At 39.3% G+C, this 21425-nt stretch overlaps 1 protein-coding gene across 16 annotated transcripts in view; it reads left to right on the top strand.

The window, feature by feature from the left end:
- The window catches only part of ptprk (protein tyrosine phosphatase receptor type K), a 119029-nt gene that overhangs the window by 60342 nt on the left and 37262 nt on the right, over nucleotides 1–21425 (top strand). For all 16 annotated transcript variants that reach the window (XM_038726087.1, XM_038726096.1, XM_038726088.1 and 13 more), the window contains 4 exons: nucleotides 1369–1484; nucleotides 2527–2701; nucleotides 10451–10563; nucleotides 11540–11720. In XM_038726087.1, the coding sequence (XP_038582015.1) occupies nucleotides 1369–1484; nucleotides 2527–2701; nucleotides 10451–10563; nucleotides 11540–11720 (585 nt within the window). The remainder of the gene's footprint in view (nucleotides 1–1368; nucleotides 1485–2526; nucleotides 2702–10450; nucleotides 10564–11539; nucleotides 11721–21425) is intronic.

Genomic DNA, 21425 nt, shown 5'->3' with positions numbered 1-21425 from the left:
TGAATGGGTAGATAAGTGGGAAGGTGACACAGGAGAGGAGGGATGCAGCGAGAGGAGAAAGGCAAGTCGTAGAGGAAAATGAGAGAAATAAAAAGGGAGTGAGAGATTGTGAGAAGGAGAAACAGAGAGAAAGAGGGAATAGGAGAGAGTGAAGCGGGAAATGAGACAGTATTAGGCCAATCATAGAGAGAGAAGATTCTGACCACTCAGCACTTTCTCTCTCTCATTTTAACCCACACACACACACACACACACACACACACACACACACACAGCATTGAACAGTGGCTTTCTTGTCTCACACTGACAGGAAAGAGATGAGGACTGCGATCCATTTTAAATTCTCGCTACGTCTCAGGTCTTCTTCTCTCCTTCGCTTGAGTGTTTCCTTACTTCTGGAGGCCAAAAGGAGTTGTGACGACAAACTGTTACGGTTAACAGAAGGGTCTGTTAATCTTGAGCCATAGGCAGGTTCCTGGGGGTCCCTATGTTGGAAAGGAAGCAATTACTCCTTTTTTGTCATGTATCTAGTAGCAGGACAATTTTGCTTGGTCATAGATTCCATTTATTAGTCTTGAACTTCTTTGTGAGGTCCTGGCATCCCTGTTGTCCCTGTCTCTGTCAGAAGTTAGCGATATGTCTCTGAAAGAGATTCCTGCACATTAATCAATGGTCAATAAAGTGACCTGGAATCTGAGAAAATATAAAAAGAAGAGCCCCAGTCTTTTAAAGGCAGAGGAAGAGGACTCCTTATAGGAAGGAGCAAGTATTTGAAAAGGAATTAGTACTTAGTCTCCACAGTGGAAGCATTCATTCTCACAGCTGCATTTCTGGACACACAGGTTTGTGTGTGCACGCGTGTTTGCATGAATGCATGTGTGCTAGCCTGTGTGTGTGTGTGTGTGTGTGTGTGTTTTCATTCACCATAGTAGCTGCTATCTATGATTGCAATCACCTTCCTGGAATAAAAATGTCATAGCTGAACTGCATCTTCAGGGTCTAAAAGGCTTATTTCATATCTTAGCACGGTTGTTGAGAATTGGGAGCTATGCGAATTATATATACTGGATGTGACATTTATGTTACCTCCCAGTGGCCGTGCAGCACTGTGCTGTGATTTCATCTGGCTCCAGTAAAATCTAATCGCAGTAATAATGAGCATACTCCTTAGGGTTAGGAAATATTGTAAAATTATGCAGTGTGTTTGTGATAACCCGACCTGTTTGTATCCATAACTCCCTCTGGCTCCGTAACCTCATTTCCACTGTGAACAGACAAATGAAAATAAAATGAAACCAAAAACATTTTAAAATACAAATACATATAACCTTGCTGTACAATCTAATTTTCTTCATTTGTTTGTTGTAGATAAATCCCCTCACTTCCTGCGTCTTGGAGATGTGGAGGTGAACGCCGGTCAAAACGCCACATTTCAGTGTATTGCTACAGGACGAGACACATCGAACAATAAACTCTGGCTACAGGTACAGCTAGACACACACACACACACACACACACACACACTCACTCACATACATACACACACACAAAGGGTTGAAAGGGGCTGTTCATCAATAGTACAACACACTGTATTTTCTTATTCGCCTTGTGGTATCTATCTTGCCTTGAAGATAGATTTGGTTTGATTTGCCAAGGTTTTAAAATTGCAGTTTCTGAGATTTCTGCCTATTCACGAATAAAGTGGAGGTGAATGGAATTTAATTTGTGTTGCTCACAGTGCTGAATAATGACATTTACAAAATTTAACAGCATCATCTCATTCCAGAAATACTTGATAATCGGTTACTAAATAATCCACAAAATACACTGTGAACAGTTTTCATTGGAGCTGCTTTCGGCCTAAGAAATAGTCCTCATGAAAAGAGTTGACAGGGTTTTTAAATGCCCGATGCTGTGAGCAACACAAATGTTTTTTATATGGATGGGGCCAGAAATCAAAAAGATAGTTATTTCAAAACAGAGCAAACAAAACCAAAATCTTGACTAGATACCACTATAGGTAAATGAGATGGATAAACCAACCCTTTGACTATTCACCTTTTCAGGGCGGCCATTTCCCCTTGGATATATAAAACATTTAACATTAATTCTTATAATGATTAATGTGCAGTATCTAACAAATATATAAATACAAATATATTTATATAGATATATCTTTGCAACGCAAAGAGATGAAGCATCACATTCAATGTGCCGCCCTCAAGACTGGTACATCCAATAATAAAGTGTCATCCACACACACCCAGAGCGACTCGAGGCCATACATCCTAGCAGCTAACATGATTAAGTAAGAGTTTAACAGCCTCTGATTTCATTATGGCTCTATTGTAGTCATGACCTTCAAATCTGCTGTCATTGAGGCAGAGGGGAGGGGTGAGTGTGTCTATGTGTTTGTGCGCCTGGGCGTGTGTGGTCCAGCTCTGCCTTGTGACCTTGAACTAGGCAGTTAACCCTCCACCAGCCTCTGCAGCACCTGATCTGTCTGTGTGATTCCCGCTGATTCAGAGGAGAAACGGAGAAGATATTCCTGTGGCTCAGACCAAAAACATCAACCACAGACGGTTCGCCGCCTCCTTCCACCTCAAAGAAGTCACTAATCAGGATCAAGATCTGTACCGCTGCGTCACCCAATCAGAGCGTGGCTCTGGGGTGTCTAACTTTGCGGGTCTCATTGTCAGAGGTGAGGATTTAAAAAATATTTTCAAGGTTATTTGATTGTTTTGCAGTTAGCTCTGTGTTTTCTCCTGTTATCTTATCTGGTTTAATATTTAATATTACAACTTTTAGGAGATTTTTCTGCTTTAGTAGATCGCTTTTAGTGGAAAGTATCAAAGATGGTTCAGTATTTTTGCAAGCCAATTGACTGTTTGCTAAGCCCCATAACTGCACATAGTACAGTTTACAATGAGAACTCAACATTTTTAGTAATTTATGAAACTATGGGCCCTTGATGTCCGACAGATGTAACGTTAGACATTGACAGATTTGCCCTCTGAAATGACACTGTCCAGAGCAGATTTTATTAGCTGGTAATCAGCTAGCTAATTTAGCTTCATGAGTTGGTTGAAAACACAGTCTCTGGCTGACTTTTTAATGTTTCCAGCTGACTTGTTTTAAAACCCTATAAAAGGGATCATTAATATGCTCTTGATGGATACACACATGATAGCATGCTAAAAGACTGAGACTAAAAGGCAAGAAGTCAGCATCCTCACCAGTTGATGATGCATATAGAAGACACAGAAATAAAGAAAGTGCATTGCTTGTATATTGCAGTGCAGAGCTACTAGTATTTTATGATAAGGGGAAATTATTTCATTATAATATAACGCTGTTTGGCTTCCTAGCCTTTATTAGGATGACCAAGACAGTTCAGGTTTATGCATTTTTGTACATATATGTTGTTTGTATATTGGAACAGTATGTTTCACTTTAACATTACAAGAGAAAAGGCCTTTAAGATGAGGACTAACAGATTTGTTTGGTAAAATTAACACTGTGTTGGATAATGGGTTCCTGGAGTGTTGTAGTCAACCACCCAAACCGAGACCAAGTCAAGACCAAGACCAGAGTTTATCGAGACCAAGACAAGACCAGGACTTTTAGCGGCTGAGACCAAGTCAAGACCAAGACCAGTTCCCCACAATAAAATGTGGAACGAGATCATAGGTACTTCTCAAACTGATCTGAAAGATCCACATTTCCATTAAAACACCCACATACAAACACTAGAGCAACGTAAGCATCGCAGGGAGGGGTGACAGTGATTAACGGGAACAACACATTTTTAATTAGGGTTACTGGTTGCATTTGAAGCAATACGTTTTACATCCAAACAAAGTTAGGATGTTAACAAATAAATCAGCCAATGCAAAAGCAATTTATTGATTTTCCCAAAGTTATAGTCTTGACTGGTCTTGAAATAAAATCCCGAGTCCTCAGTGTCAGAGAATGAGACAAAACCGAGTAGAAATGCGTTTGAGTCCGAGACGAGACCAAGACCATCAAAAAGTGGTCTTAAGACCGGTCTTGAGACCAAGACCGGTCTCGAGTACTACAATACTTGGTCCCTGGAATGTTAGATTGGCCAAATCCAATAAAGAGCAAGATAGAGTTACTAATGTTAGCTTAAACTCCTATAGCATCCAGGACCGGCTTCCACACAGTAGCTAATGCTACTAAGGGGATGTGCTATAGGAAACATAACCCCACAAACTAACATAGTTAGTTAATAGAATGCTAGCTTCTTTGAGGTAAACACTATACTAGTGAATGTAGTAAGCTAGTTAGACAGACATGCTAATGTTTGCAGTTGAAGTTGTAGGATATAAACACACTGTTTAATCCATTCTTTATGCTTTTGCGCATGTGTTTTTCATTTTGGAAAGGCAAATACATATATAAATATCACTCTTACATTACTTTACCATTTTGAAAAACAAAGCTTGACAGACCCACTGAGCCTAGTTGTGGTTGCTAAGCTATTACTGAACTATCACTGTTAGGCATTTAGCATATGGTCAATTATGAAGTTGATGTGAATATTTCCATGACCCTGTTGTTGACCAAAATTATTTTCTTGACCCAGTTATATATTTTGTACAATGAGTAACTTTTCAATGTGTGTAACGTTTGGTATGTCAAATGTCCTTCCAATCAAATGCACATTCACTGTGTCTGACTGATAAAATGGAAGTCACTAATACAATATAGCCTAATGAGGAGAGTTTGTGTGTCAGTGTATGCAGATGTGCATATGCCAGCCTTGTGTTTGTACGTGTGCATATTCTCTGTGAGTGTGTGTGTGTGTGTGTGGAAATGGAAACTCTGTGTGCTCCGGCTGTCATGTGCAGCTGACATGTGGTTAATAAGGTGTCACCAATGTGTGTTTGAGACGGGATGCTTTATTCATTCACATCCAATAGCTTACATATTCAATTCATCTACCAGAGAGAGAGAGAGAGAGAAAGATAGAGAGGAGGGCAGAGAGAGGGTAAAGGCGAAGGAGATTCAGGAAGAATGATACGGGAGTGACATAAAGGAGGGGGGAGAAATGGTAGGCAGAGGAGGGTGAGCAAAGAGAGAAGTGGAGATGGTGAAGGAAAGTTGAATGTAAATAGTCTGCTCATTATCCCAAGAATATCCATATCAGAATCAGGAATATGTCTGAATATGTAAACAGCTGAGCAGAGTCATGTTTATTATTCTGCATAGGAGATGGCAGAGGAGAAAGAAATGAAAAATCAAAGCAGAAGCGAGCACCATGAATATGAATATTAGCTGGTGTGACTCAGATAATGGAGCTCTTACACTGTCCAGTTTAGGGGTTCAGCTCTCTGTGTCGCTTGAGGAAGACACTAAAACTGCCAGGGTTAGGGTTGCAATCCTCACTGGGAATGAATAGATCTGTTTTTTTCCCTTTGGTCAAGAAAATATGGTGGTTTTGGAGGCGCACTTTTCCCGCAGGACTTCACTGATTTAGTAAGAATACATAAGTGGCTAATGTTTATGTATCATGAAAATCTTTTTATTTTATTTTTTTAAATTGAGTAGGCAAAGAGGAGAGAGATGAGAAATCCGCATAGCAGCAGACATGTGTCTAAACATGAATAAGACCCATCTACATATTTGAAAATAGATTCCGGTTCAAGGAGACACATCGGGCTGTGTGTGTGTTTCATAGCCAGGCATCGACTTGAAAACCAGCCACGTTCACAATCTGTGAAAAGATGTTGTTGGAGCTCTGAGGGATATTGGTGATTATGAATATTGATCCAGAGTCTGGTTGTTAGAAAGATATCACAATAAAAGAACGAGGATTGCACGTGTGAACGTGGAAGGAGAGAAGCCTCATGTTTATTTATTATAAATATCAGATGGGAGATGAGAGCCAGAGATAAATCAAAGGAACAGGGAATATGTTTATTTCACTTCGTGAAAAGTATGCGTGTTAGAGATTTGAGGTTTCTGCAGGATATTGATGGCCATGAATATGGACAGAATTATGCTGCATTATTAATATTTTTGCTGAATATTTAACAATTTAAATTGAATAGAAATGAGGGATGATTACTGGAGGAATCTGGTAGGAACAGGAAAATGCAAGAAAGAATCATAGGGAAGTGCCAAAATATGACTTGTACATATTAAAAAGGCTTGGCAGTTGGACAGTAACCCAGGTTTAATTTTCAAAACCTCAAAAGTGGTCCCCAGGGTGATATGAGATTGCCTTGGTGCAGGTACACACAGGCCTAGTCTATTGATATTTACAGCATGTAGATGACAGAGATGTGTCATTATCGACTCCCTATGTGTGTGCCGGAGCTGTCAAGATCAGAGAAAAGAAACACATTTTGTAGAGACAGAGGTGCATCATGGGAGCATGAGAGGTGTGACATGGGATTCCCCAATCATTCCTATACCAAGCTATTTTTCTGTCTTCCTAGAGCAGAAATGTGACAATGAACAGATCAGAACTGTCAGTTTTACAATAAGTCAATCATTCATTTAGTCTACAAAATGGCAGAAAAATGTGACAAATGCCCGGATCACCAGGTGACATCTTCAAATAGAAAAGATATATTTAGTTTATAGAAACAAAACCAGCACATATAAACATGTGAGAGAAAAAAGCAGCCAACTCTCACATTTGAGTTCCTTCATGAATGACTTAAACATTTAATTGATTATGAAATCCACATTGTTGATTAATTTTCAGTTTTCATTCAAGTCATTTAAGTGGCTAATGGTTGCAGTGGGGCTGGTTATCATTTTCTAGTGCTGATATGATACTCATGTTTCAGGTGTGGTGAAGCATAGTATAAACGTGCTTTTCTGCAAATGCAAAAAAAACAACTACTGCAGCCATACAAGCAGCCATACAAGAAGTTTGCGTAAATAATTTTGATGCAGATTAGGAACTAGTTGATCAAACAGTAAGTGTACATAGCATTTCAAGTTAAACAAGACATTCAATGCCAGCTTTTGTTATTCTACAGTTTTGGGGATGTCGATGCCCAGCCCTACGTTTCAACACTAGATGGACGGATGATGGCATGTTTTACTGGAGATGAACAGTATATAATTGCTGTGTACGTGAGAGAGACAAAGGGGTACGAGAGAGTTTTAATGTGTGTTTGTGTATCTGTGTGTGTGTCACTAGTGGTCTGGTCAGAGCCAGGCTCTAATAAAGCCTTGCCCTCTGGTTCATACGGTGACAGAGCACATCATCACGCCAGCTCGTATCACGCTCACACACACATACACAAACTCCGTGCCATCATGCATTACACACAACCAATGGCCTAAAAAGATCCTGCAATATTACTGTCACACACGCACACAGGAGGAGGCACAACTGACTTGAATTTATACAACTGTCTTAAACCTGTAATGGTTCACTTTTAAAATGTCTCTTTCTCCTTTCTAACCTATTACACACACACACACACACACACACACACACACACACACAGACAGACACACTCTCTAAGTTATAGTGACAGGTGGTGAAGCTTCAGGCGTTATGGAACTATAGAAACCTACTACCACTACTACTGTTGGCTGTCGATTCAACTGAAACACACACACACTTGCACACTCATACACAACTTCCTCTCTTGGTCTGGAGGTCAGATGTCCTCCAGTGAGCTCCATGGTTATGTCAGCCCCAGTTTGTGAAAGCTAAACTTTATTGACAAGGTTGCTGACGATGGACAACAAAGAAGAACATGCCTAGTGGGTGCCAGTCACCAACAAAATATCTGTCTCTCCTCTTTCTTTCTATTGGTCTGTCTGTCTCTGTCTTAATGTTTGTTCACTACATCATAAATCTTTAATCTACCAAACCCTCCACCAATGCCTCCAGGAGCTTTTTTTAATTCTAATATCAGTAAAGAAAGTGAGTGACAGTGAAAACAAATTAATCACACAGACGGGTTAGGTCAGAAACGACACGCACATTTGAAGTTTTCCCCATGTTGATTTGTTATTATCATTTACATTTGACCCATAAAATTTGAAATGATGAGAGGGTTCACACATGTGATTAATAATAAAAAAGATGGTGACAACAAACCCATCGCAAAACAACACCATTGATGATTTGTTATATTTTTTTAGGTCAACTGTACAAATGACAAGTGATGGAACAAAAAAAAAGAAGAAAATCAAAAGCGTGAACCCGTTTCAGCTCCCGTTTTCTCTGGAGTCACATAATGACCCACTTACAATCCTTACTGTTTCATTTTTATGTGTATGTTTTTTTTTTTTTTTTAGATACTCAATAGGTTTCTAACGTAACACACAAACATGTTAACACACAGGCTGCAAGCACACAAACCTGCTGTTTGTGTGCATGAAGAATAATCCTTGGGATTTTTTTTGCTTTATTTCTTTATTTGTTTGTTAATCATCAGCTTGTTTACTTTGTTTATTTGATGGCATTCTGAGCTGACACGTTGTTGACGTTGTTGGTTTTCTGAAGTCGCTTCAACATTCATTATCTGGATTCAACTCTGTCTGCATGTGTGTGTGTGTGTGTGTGTGTGTGCGTATTTGCGTTTGCACACGCATGTGCTGTCAAGCTACGGTGTTTCATCTGTTGCTAAAAAGACACTTCCCAGCCTGTACCTCTCTGACAGCCATATTCAACACACGCACGCGTGCACACACGCATGCACAAAGAGACAGCAATGCAAAGTATAACTGTTAAAAGAACAACATGCACAGCAACACACATGGGCACACATAATTTAGATAATACTTACTTTGATATGATATGATTGAAGCTGGATTGCTAAAAAAATGACATTTTCCCTTTCCATTTTCCTGATAGCAGTTTTGCCTGGTGCTGTGTTTGAGTATGTGTCGGAGAGCGATAAAATCTGTATGATTTACTGTGTGTGAGATAGACCACAGTGTGTGTGTGTGTGTGGAGATTGTGATTAATGCATGTGTTGATCTGTGTGTGTATATGTGTCAAGTAGATAAATCTTTGATGCTGCGTGTTTTAAGGTTTGTGTGAGTGTGTGTTTGTGCTTGTCAATCACAGATGCTTGACAGTTAGCTCTGATCTGACTGACTGGCCCTGAACCATCACACATCCGTCACATTTACGTACAAGTGCATACACACTATTTATTCACTGAGAGCATATTTTTAAGACATATGTTAAATGAAAAACAGAATAGGCAATCAAATTTAAAATAAAACTGTTATTGCACATTCAGTCATTCTTACACTTTGGGTTACACATACATATAATAATATTTACGTATTATAGCACTTTTTCTAAAATACAGTCATATTCAAGTAGGTAAAGGTGATTATCCCTTACTGTTTCCCTTGATTTCACATTTGGATACACAATGACAAGCGACCTGTTTACAAGTCAAAATGCTGTTAGATTAACGTAAAGGCCACAGCAGGTAAAGAAAGCAAATAAAGCCAGTTGAATAAACCACAAGGCTTAGGAGAGCCTTTTTATATAAGATCATTCTGAGTGTGACCAAGTTAACTTATCATTATCACTTTTAAAACTCAGTGCACTTCTTCTCTCGCACCAGCTGTCAAATACAATGTTGGCATTGTGGCTCTTTCTGTAAATCTTGTAAGAAACATTTACATAACAGACACATATGTCTAAATGACAAAAAAACTATTTAACAGACAAATGCAGGGACATTTACACATTCCATGTCTGAAAAGGGCTATTGACCACTATGGTAGAAATTTTTGGAAGCTGCTTCCCAGCAAAAGCCTTCCAGTCACTTGTTTTGAACGTGGAAGGCTTTTGATGTGAAGCAGCTGCGAAGGCCGAGTTTGCATCAATATTAAGTTCATTATAACTTCAGCATCCCAGCAAAGGAGTGTCAATGCGTGAAACAAGCTGTTAGATGAAAGTAAATGTATATAAAGCTTGTTATGTGAAGCGTCTTTGAGTATCTAGAAAAGCATTCTATAAATAGAAACTAGTATTAAAGTCTTATTTATTGGAAAGTAAGAACAGGAATATTGGATTGATCAACGACATCAGCTACTGACATGAAGATTAGAGATATAGTATACTGAGAAATAGTACTTACTGCTCCACTGCAGGACCACAAATGTTTAGCCAATTAGTTCGCCGTGACATTCATACTACTTGGTTGTCATAATATTGCAGGTCAGTGCAGTTGCAACTTGTTAGGATGTCCCTAATAATCTGTGCCATTAGTATAGTTGTCACTGTTTTCTGGTGGGTTGTTAAAAATATTAATTTGAGCCCACAAATATCACGTCGGCTGTTACACTAACAAGGCTTTGCATCACAGTGACTACACTATCCTATTCCTTGTGCCACCACCCTCTTCTTTTTTGCTGTGACCTTGTCTTACTCTGTTTCACTCAACCTCTTTTTATGATCTTGTTAATTGTTTTCTCTCCTCAGAGCCTCCGCACCCCATCGCCCCACCCCAGCTGCTCGGTGTCGGCCCTACATATCTGCTTATTCAGCTGAACGCTAACTCCATATTTGGAGATGGACCTATTATACTGAAAGAGGTGTGTTCAGTATGAGACACTGTATGGATTTTAAGCAATGACTTGTACGATTGTAAGTCCCTGTAAGTTAGGACATCGAAGTGACGATGCGTTTCTCTTAAAAATTACTTAAATGTTAAATAAATCTTTGATTTTGATCAGTGGCAATAAATGATCATAACAATGACCATTTATCCTTCCAGGGAAAGCCGGAAAATATAATGGTGTCTAAGTGCCATATGTCAAAGGAATAGTAAAAGATTTGGGGAAACATGCTTATTCACTTTCTTGCTGAGATTTAGTGCCTGTACACTTAATATTAAGCTAGAGCCTGTAGGCAGTTAGCTTAGCATAAACACTCGAAATAGGCAGAAACACCAAGCCTATCTCTGTCCAAAGTACATGTACATACAGATTAAATGAATTAGTAGAATTTAGAGGTACTGGTAGATGCTCGATTTTTTTTTAACTTTGTCATTTTACAATGACAGCTGTTTTAAAGGAATGGTTCGGCATTTTGGGAAAAACATTTATTTATTTTGCAGCAGAGGATCAGAGAACGAGACTATATAGTACAAATTAAGCTACTGCAGCCAGTTAGCTTCGCTTAACACAAATACTGTAAACAGGTGGAAACAGCTAGCCTTGTCCAACAGTACCTCTAAAACTCACTAATTAAGATTTTATATATATATATATATGTTTGTTTCATCTGTACAAAAGACCCCAACTGTAAATGACAATTAGCTGTTTGAAGGGGAATTTTGTGCCAGACTTTTTCTTGGCTGGGATCAGTAACTTTCTGGAGTCTCCACTGGCTGGCTGGCAAAAAATTATTTTCTATTTCTAACTAAAGGTTGAACTATTCCTTTATGGTAGATGAGTTGCGTTATATCCTACAAGATGAATAGGGTCTGAAAGCATATACATTGATAGCAAGCATAAATTCTGATTAATACTGAATTCTCAGATAACTATTTCATTTTTTCCCCTTTAGGTTGAGTACCGTATGACATCAGGCAGCTGGACAGAGACTCACGCTGTGAACTCTCCCAACTATAAGTTATGGCATCTTGACCCAGACACAGAGTATGAGATCAGAGTGTTGCTAACCAGACCAGGAGAGGGAGGGACAGGCAAATCTGGACCACCACTCATTACCCGGACCAAATGTGCAGGTAGGTCATAGATACATACATACTGTATTATACTGTATACAATATTATGGCTAAACAGATCCATTTTGTGATTACTGTAAGGAAAACAGCCATCGCTATCTGCAAAAATAAACTGAACACTGCTTCAGTTATAATCTTAACTTATTATCTTAATTTTTACACTATTGCCTCACACTTTACTATAACGAATTGAGTCATAAACATCCACCTAAAATAAGATAAATTGCATTCTGCAAAGTAAGTTGTGAACACAGCTTTTTGTCTGATTGTCTATCGATCTGTCTATCTACCGTTGTTCTTTCTTTTCTTGGTATCTATATTTTAGTTGGTGGAGTGATATTTGTACTATGAGCACGCAGCGAGAAGTATAACGAGAGGGTAACATAACAGAAGAAAGGAGGGGAGAGCCTGAGTCAGTCTGTGGTTGCTCAGTGATCTGAGAGAAAGAGTGATTAAAATACTGGAGGTTCTCTCAACCTTTCTCACTTTTTATCCTGTTTTTTCTTATCTTCTCTCACCTCATTCCTGCTTTCTCGCAGCTACTCCTCCTTTCACTCGAATGTCCCATTCTTCCTTCTGTATAGCTCTCTTTCTACTCTGTGCCTTGCTGCTGCCTTTCCCTCTTTCTCCCTGCCTCTCTCTTCCCATCTCTTTCTCTCTCTGTGGATCAATAGACGGAGGGCAGAAACACTGTCTGACATTTGTAGAAATAAACGACTGAAATATAAACACAGCTAGCCTGAGGGAGAGAGAAGGAGCGAGCGAGCGGGAGTTGATGTGAGAGAGAAAGAGACAGAAAGAAAAGCAATGAGCATGAATGAGAAGCAGAATAAAGGGGCGATGGAGAGATGATGAAAAACAATAAGGCTGGAAAAGAAAGAGAGCAGAAGCGGGGGGAGAGAGCACGAGAGGCGAGAGAATGATGAAACTGGAGAATGAAAGAGAGATGAAAACTCATAACCATGAGGCCTGACTGATGTCTTGCAACCTGTGTGTGTATGTGTGAATGACTCTGTACGTGTGTGCGCGTGCCTGTGTGTTTTTATTGACAGACAGGAAGTCATAGACTTGTTCAGGCCACTCATATATTGAACAGTTTCCTGTTTGACAGGAAGAGGAAATTAATCTTCTTCTCCTCACTCACACAGGAACGCATTTGAGTTACAACAATAACTCATTGTAATCCACATAATGTGTTGATATCAGACCAAAACAAGGAAATATGGTTATGAATTTAGAGATAATAATTCTGTATATCTGAATGATCTTTGTCTACTGACAGGGTAAGAGCATTTCCAACAATAGCTCTGCAGCAAGTTCAGTTTTAAAAATATGTTTGTTAAGGAAAATGTACAAATGCAACATGCTGTGATTTTATGGGGGGTATTATACATATATATATTCAGACTATTTTGGCTCATGGATATATTACAGAAAACTGGATACAGTGTTCAAAGATGGCACGCCAGTCAGTCCTATGAAAGTTGCTTACTAAACGCATACACCAAAGAAAACTTTGTAGGATTCCTCATGCGTCCGCGTATATTTGGCCCATGGCCCATGGAACATGTGCACTAGACTCCTCCTCCAGCCGTGCTGGTAGAGAACATGCACATCCAAGAAGCCGGCTGACTTCCCGTTTGCTCCCTGCACACATGAATGGGAGTAATTTAATCATACAGCTTTTCTGGACGTTTTTAACATTTTACATTGTGTAAGAGGAAAAATGTTTTTTGGGTGAGAGTGACAACGCCAAGGATTAATCCAGCACATAACATCCTATGAAACCACAACTTGACGTTTTTACGCTTCGGTTTTTGTTCAGATTAATGAAACAAGATATAACCTGTTAAGAAGTGAGTTTTAGAGGTGCTGGTAGGTGGCTGTAAAGACAGCTGTTTCTTCTTGTTCAAACTTTCTGCTAAGTTAACAAGCTGATGGCTGTAGCTACATACAGTTACATATAGTTATTGGCAAGTAAGAGAATAAGCACATTTCCCACAAATTAGGTATGGTAAATAATTTTGTGTCACACAGTGTAAAATAACACCATTAAACATAGACCAATTGGTGCAGATTAAACTAATTCTAAATACTATATTACAAATCCAAATGCTAAATACAATATTACATAAGTCTGCGATGGACTGGCGACCCGTCCAGGGTGTACCCCCCCGCCTTTCACCCGATGTCAGCTGGGATTGGCTCCAGCCCCCCGCGACCCTGTACGCAGGATAAGCGGTTGATGATGGATGGATGGTATATTACATAAATTGGCATATAAATTCCTTATATTATAAATACATTTAAAATACAAAATACTTAGACATCACTTGGTAATGATACTATTAGTGGGATTTTCTTCTGACTTAGTTATTATGGTAAATATATCTTCCTACCTCTTTGTCTTATCTCTGTTTTCAGTGTGACTAAGGTCATTCACACATGCGCAGATTCACACTTTTGGAGGTGAACTCATATGTGTTTGTGTTTGTGTTTCTCTCTGAAAGAGAGAAGAGCGACGGACACACACACATGGGGTACAAATGTTATTTAAATGGTAATGATTCCTTTGCTTTTTCTGTTTGGTTAGGTTTGCCTGATCCCACCACCTGTAGTTTACTGAATATTTAGTTAACCCAAAACAATGAAAAGCATGCACACACACTCACACAGGGAAATGTGTGCTCAAACACCAGGCATAAACCCAAGCCTGTCACCACACAAAACACTGTTTAATTAAAAACCAATAAAGTTAATCACACACACTGCAGAGCAATTGATATGATAACTGGAAGAGTTTCATCTCTTCCTCTTCTCTCTTTTTTCTCTTTTCATCTCTTCCTTTGCATTTTTTATTTCTTTTCTATTACTACTTCTTTCTCGCTCTGTCCTTCTCCTCGATTTTTCTTCTGTGGTGATTTATTGCTCTTGTCTGAAGGATGAAAAATAATCAACTACTTGAAGTGAAGAGTTAGTGAGTGTGTGTGTCAGTGCACACGTGTGAGTGTGTGTGACAGAAGAAGGTGATGAAGTAGCTTTTAATCCAAATCCGGAATTTTCTGCGAAAACCTCTTGGTCATGGCGGGGTTTGACACACACACACACACACACACACACACACACACACACACACACACACACAGCCACACGCTAACAGGCATGAACACACACAGAAAAGAGACACACTAAGAAGTATTGAGATGGAGAGAAATGTACAGACACACACACACACAGTTCAGAAAGTCACAGTATTTCTCGTATGTTGCACAAACTCAGCATCACTTGGATTAATGGAAGAATGGAATCACAAAACGCACGTTTCCAGACACACAAGCACAGATGTTGTAGAAACCACACACAATATATCACATGTGCTTCTTTATATATGTGAAAACACACACAGAGTCAGCAGTATGATGCTTTAAGGGTTAGGCCCTTGAAATAGCAGCTAATACATTTACAGAAAGTGCTGTCTGCTTTGTGTGATTGTGTGCGAGCATGTGGTAGTTTGCAACAATCAGTTTCGCATGGATAATTGTTTGCCTTTACAGTTTTTTATGAATTGCTTGAACACATTTCTTGAAATGATGCCTCTTTTTCTCAAAACTCTAAACACAAATCCATAACGTCTCACCCAATTCCCCAAACATCCTATTTTCAGGTCAAAATGAAGCTCTCCACTCAAAACCATTCAATCTTGCTGAAAAACCAAACTCAGACATAACACACACAAGCCCTCAAAAAACACACACTACAACACAGGTTTACACATTGATGAGACAAATTCAAAACAATACTGCAAAAACTGGTTATTAGTAATATTGCTTGTGGTTCTCCCCCTCATAAACCTTTTCACATGATGAACACAAAAGAAATATCAAATGCAAACATTTGCACACATTTTCCTTCCTTATTCCTTAGTGTACTATACAGTACAACACACCAAACAACAAATTATTCTGCCCCAGCGTCCTGTCTTTGGTCTGGGACAGGCCAGAGATTCTTGTTCTCCACTTCCTTCACCACCTACTCCTCCTCCCTCTACCTTCTTCACGTCCTCCTCCTCCCTATTCCACCTCCCTCCTAATCTACCTCCTCATCTTCCTCCTATTCCATCTCCTCCTGCAACTCCTACTGTTCCTCTTCTTTCACTTCTTACTCTTCTCCATACTGCTCTTCCAAAACTGAATGAACTGACTCTGCCCCTTTATCTATATGTTAGGGGTGCAACAACTATTTGACGTAATCAGCGAAAATCGATTATTAAATTCGAATTTATTAATCGATTCGTTCCGCAACCATAACGACACCGTCAGCTTAATGGAGTAAAGTGATGTGAACAGTGTGAACCTGTTGTAATTTCGGCAGATATAACACATAAAGTTATTCCTGTCTTTGTATAAATATAGTAGGGGTGGGAATCGATATCTAACTATTAATACAAAACGCCCCAGAAAAAGTTTATTTATTTGCTGCAAATCCAAACTGTTAGAAAACAGCACAATTCTGCTCAGTCTGTAAATAATACTACAGAGCAACTATGAAAAATTATTATCAAAACATTTGTTTATAAAAGGCACATAAAATGCAAATTCACTGAACTTTTTTCAGTGACACGGCTTTGTGCTGCCCTTTCTTTTCCTACTGATAGCTGTATTTTTAGGCCACTGGGAATATTGGGTCGAGTTTTGACCCTCTTTTTTTATTTCACACAGAGCTCCGGAAACTTGTACTTTAAGTATTTAGCGTCTTTTTCAGTTCATTCCAATGGGAGCGCCGCGTTTTTCCAAGCTGGTAAAAACGGCAGGAGTGTGACGAGGCGCTGAGTTTCTTTTCCACGCTGGGCGCTGAGCGTTTTTTTCCGGTCGCCTAGAGTTGAAAAATGTTCAGCTTTGGGAAAAACATTGCGCTCGTCACTATCACTTTTTACCCAGCCGTCCAATCACAATGCAGGAGGGGCGGGACGAACACCGAGTACATCTGATCTTGAACGAAACGATGTGTTCCTGTGTTTCCTCTCCCTCATAATCTCATGAATACACGTACGGAGAGGAGAGTCTGTGCACTCATGTTTCCGCCTTCTCTTCATGCAGAGCAAGGGCCATAGCAAGTAGGCCTACATACTTTGTGGTGACATTTTTACATTCAGTAAAATTAAGTAGGCTACCCTACTTGCACCACATCGCCTCCACGGAAATTATGTACCATAGCAACCAACGCTTTGGTGGACAAGAAACCCTGTATTTTTTTAAGTGTACAGGGGAAAGATACAGTTCAAAGACAAAATGTGACAGCTTCTCAGAAGGAAAAACAACCCAGCAATAAAACCCTAACCCGCAATATTTTACCATTTAAAGAACATAATAAACACACTAAAAACAACCAGAGGATGGTGAGTCATAACCGTGAACTAAACTAAGTAGTTAAAGGCAATTTATTTGTATATTATATTTCATACAATAATAAGTACAAATAGTAGTAATAATAAACAATGTACAAAGTAATACAATTGATTAAAAATAAGAAAGTTAGCCAGAATTGCCATAATATTATTGGGATGATTGTGATTGAACTGGTTTTATAATCGACACAACGGGTTGTAGTAGCATATTTTGGGAAAGCACGTCTTTTTATTAAGTCTTAATGACTTACCTCATTGCTTTTACCAGAGTTTTTTGTGATTAAATGTTTTGAATGTTGTTACTTTGTTCTTCTTCTTGATATCTGACAAATCCCACCCTTTACCGAGATCTTTACCTTTTTTTTAACTCTAGAAGAAGTCCTGGCTTCTGGTTTCATAATTAGCCTCTACATAGGCAAATCAGAATCAAATTCCATGTTGCTCGCAAGTGCGAATTGAATGAATGTTGCAGTGCAGATGTGCCCCTTTCATCCACTGAAATCTGGCCCAGAGAGAGACAGAGACATGCAGGGAGAAAATGAGGGTTAGAGACAGAATATGTAACCGGAGTTTCATTTGTCTTTCTCATGACAGTGGGAGGATTACCAGGAACTAATTGGACAGATTAACTTGGATTTAGCTGCATCTCCTGTCAACCTTTTCTGCCCCCCCCCTCCTATTCTCTCCCCTTTCCTTACCTCTTTTCTTCTCAGCTTTTCTTTAAGCTTCTTTCTCCTGCTCTATGGTCTTTTTACTGTAAATTTCTTGGCAGGGAGACAGAGTCCCCTCCCCATCCCCCACCCTTAGCACACTTCTATTTCATTTAGTTTCATTTCCTTTCCTTTTGTTTTCCATTTAATTCCAACCTCTGGATTCTGCTGATATGAAGCTTGCCGTCCTTGGTGTTATTGTTGGTGTTTATTGGTATTGTTGTTGTTTTCAAAGCTCCATCTGTGGAGAACAAAGCCTTTTAGTTCCAACATGAATCCAGCCGTTTGTCTGTCTACCGGAGGAGGGGAAAGGGACAAGGCAGCCTCTGTGGTTTACCGTTGGACCTGGTCCCGCTTGACTCTGGCCACCTTCCAAACTAGTTATCGTCTCTCCCCGTTCCTCCTCTCGGCCTCTCTCTTTCCCTCTCTCATCTTTCTCTCACATTTCTCTCTCTGCCCCCGTTATCTGTCCCTTGCTCCCTCCAGCTTCTGTTTCATTTTTCTACACATTGCTTTGCTTTCACACTCTTCTTTACTCATTTTCTTTGCTACTCTCTTTGCCCTCCTATCGTTCTTTCCTCTATTTGTCCATATTCTTTCGTTGTCTCTCCTCCTACCATGCTTGATACCATCTTTCAGTACCTACAATAAATAGACAGATAAGCAGCAAAGCATTACAGGCCAGGAGGGGAATGAGGTTTTGAAATGCAGGTTCAAAGTGTGTGTGTTTGTGTGTGTGTGACAGGCAGCTAGTCATATATTTTGTTTTAATTCCATGTTGAAGACCGTCTCACTGTGAAGCAGTGTAAGCATCAAGAGACCCTGAAATCAATACTATTTATTACACTGCCCTAACTCTGTGTGTGTGTGTGCGTGCGTGTGTGTGTGTGTGTGTGTCCTAATAGCCAGGTTTATGGTGAGGATCACACGTATTGATTTAAACCGGGAGACAGACAGAGAGGAAGAGACCAAGACAAGTCAGGAAGAGACAGCAATAGAGGGAGAGACAGGCAGAAAAAGCAATAGGTCTCCCTCTCACTCTATTTAAATGTCAACCATCCAATAATAGGTTGAAGCAAAAATGAAATGCTCTGACCCCTCAGCTATTAACACATGCACACACACAGTTGAGCAATAATATTTGCTCAGCAGACAATAACCTGCCTGAGTGTCTTCACAACCTTCCTTCCTCTCTGTCTTTTTCGTTTCCTTCTTGTTTTCTCTCATATGTCTATATGTGTGTTTATTAGTGAGATATTTACATCTAAATTACTTAACAAACCTCAACATGTTTGTATTTTTGCTCACAGCTCTGTGTGTGTGTGAGTGCATATGAGAGTTGTGTTTGCCCTTGACGGTGCATTCTTATTATGAGAAGTTTTATTGAGACGAGCACATATACACACACACATAAACACACACCTATTCATGCTCTGCCCAGATTTAATCTTGATTCTGTCACAACCTGAAGCGTGTGTGTGTGTGTGTGTGTGTGTGTGTGTGTGTATTTAGGTAATAACCCAGTGTTAGTGTGCCCGTGCCTGTGAGTTTCTGTGCATGTGAGTGACAGGCAGATAATGGGTTGTCAGAAGAAGCGACAAGTTTGTGTCCTTGTGTTGTCTTCTCTGAGAGAGGAAGACCCAGAGAAAAACAGAGAGCAAGACAAGGGATGGGCTGGGAAGAGACTTGCCTCTCTATTTAAGGTGAGCTGTTTTTATTAAAAAAGCCTGGAAGGACATAAGGAAGCAGGTGGGTTACAGCGGGACAGAGTTTGAATAGGGAGGGACATCAACAGGTGATAGAATGACAATCACTTTGAATGAAGACAGTTTATGACAAGGAACAATAAACCTTTAATTAACTTTGTTCTGGTTGCCCTGTAATACATTTAATTTCAGTCTGGGGATGTCCACAGCCAATCTGAACGATCAGCATCAGAGTTAATCAAGGCTTATTTGGTACTGCCTGTATTGAGCCTGATCAAACAGATTTTTTTTTATCACGAAAACCTGCTGCGTTATCAGCTGTCAAAAAAATCTAATTGTCTACATTTAACTGGAAAAAAGGTCTTTACTAAACCTTTCATCACCTTGGCTTGTGTTGTCTTCACTACAGTGGTGGATTGGATGTACATTAATTCAAATGTTGTACACATTATCTGAGAATTTCACTTTATACTCTCAGAGGGTATTATTGTACATTTTACTTCACTTCTGTCTGACAGCTATAGTGACTAGTTACTGTTGCAGATCAAAATTGTACTCAAAAAATATCACCAGTTTATGAATTATGATGCAGTGGTACAGATTAAACTACCTAACAATATATAAATTTGGTAAAGTTAGCTCCACCTCAACTGACTACGCCATTACTGGAAAATGCTACTTACAAATTCATATTCTGGTATTCATAATATGATATATGATATTATAACACTATAACACTTTTATAATTTATAATACTTTTACTTTTGATACTTGATGTGTATTTGTACTTATAAAACAGGTGGCTCAAATCAAGCAATGTGATTGGTTCATAGAAGTGGTATAATGAGTGTAAACAGCGGCTATGACGTCGATTTGTTTTGCACAGATCCAGATCACTCCGCGACAAACAGGGTTTGAGTTATAATCTGAGCTTCGTGGGGGTCTCTATCTGTCCATTGCATTGTAATACTATGTGTAAATGGGGTGGAATATACTAACTAAAGTTACCGTAGGAGATAAATAAACAAATAATAAGGAGAGAGAGAGAGAAAGAAATCATTGCTTATTATGTGATTCAACATTTCCCTCTCTCACACGCACAAAAACGCACAAACATACACACAGCAGTCCACTACTTGCCCCGCATGTCTGATATTGCAACAAAGTTTAAGTTTCAATAGCATGAAAAATGCATTCAAAGACTATTGCTCAAGGAGAGACACAATTCCACCCTTTATGGTAGGTATAATATTTAAGTGTTATTATTTTATGCACTGCTGGCCGCCAGCACACAGTAGCAAGCATATTATCATATGGCCAAGTTCAAGTTACCAAAGTCGCTGGACAGTTTTTAGTGGCTGCACGATAAACGGCAACACGCAAATAAATATAAATAAATAGCTCTAATAATTCCAGCCTTTGATGTATGTTGCTTAGCAACCATCATGCGCTTTGTAGCCCACCGGCCGGCAGCCTGGTGGTTCTGCTTTTTGTATTCATAAAGAAATGTCTGTTCACGAGCAAAGTCAAATTGTAGTGCATCTTTTAGCCTACTTTTTTTTTTGCCATACTTGGTAACCGTTTTATAAAAGCAATAGCCCACAACAGGCCATGATATACTCTTATTATTCACATGAACAATGCCCCTTAACTGTGATCAGCTATTGCTTAAAAAGTTAAAGTTAAACTACTTCTCTAGCAAAAATATGCATTACATTATCAGACACAGCCAATTGTTTAGTCGTCATTCAGTATCTCTGAAAAGACTACACATAGTAGCTCCAAACTAGTAGTTCCAGTTTTGAGAAGATGCGTAGCTGCTAGCTATGTAACTGCAGCTATCTATAACCCTGAGGCAGTTGTACAGATCACGCTGTAACCCATG

This window comes from Micropterus salmoides, unplaced genomic scaffold, assembly GCF_014851395.1.
Source record: "Micropterus salmoides isolate LMB-PRFRI ecotype aquatic unplaced genomic scaffold, ASM1485139v1 Ms_hic_scaffold_18, whole genome shotgun sequence".
NCBI lineage: Eukaryota > Metazoa > Chordata > Actinopteri > Centrarchiformes > Centrarchidae > Micropterus > Micropterus salmoides.
Note: the sequence above shows the minus strand (reverse complement) of the source record. Positions and strands in the feature narration are given on the sequence as shown.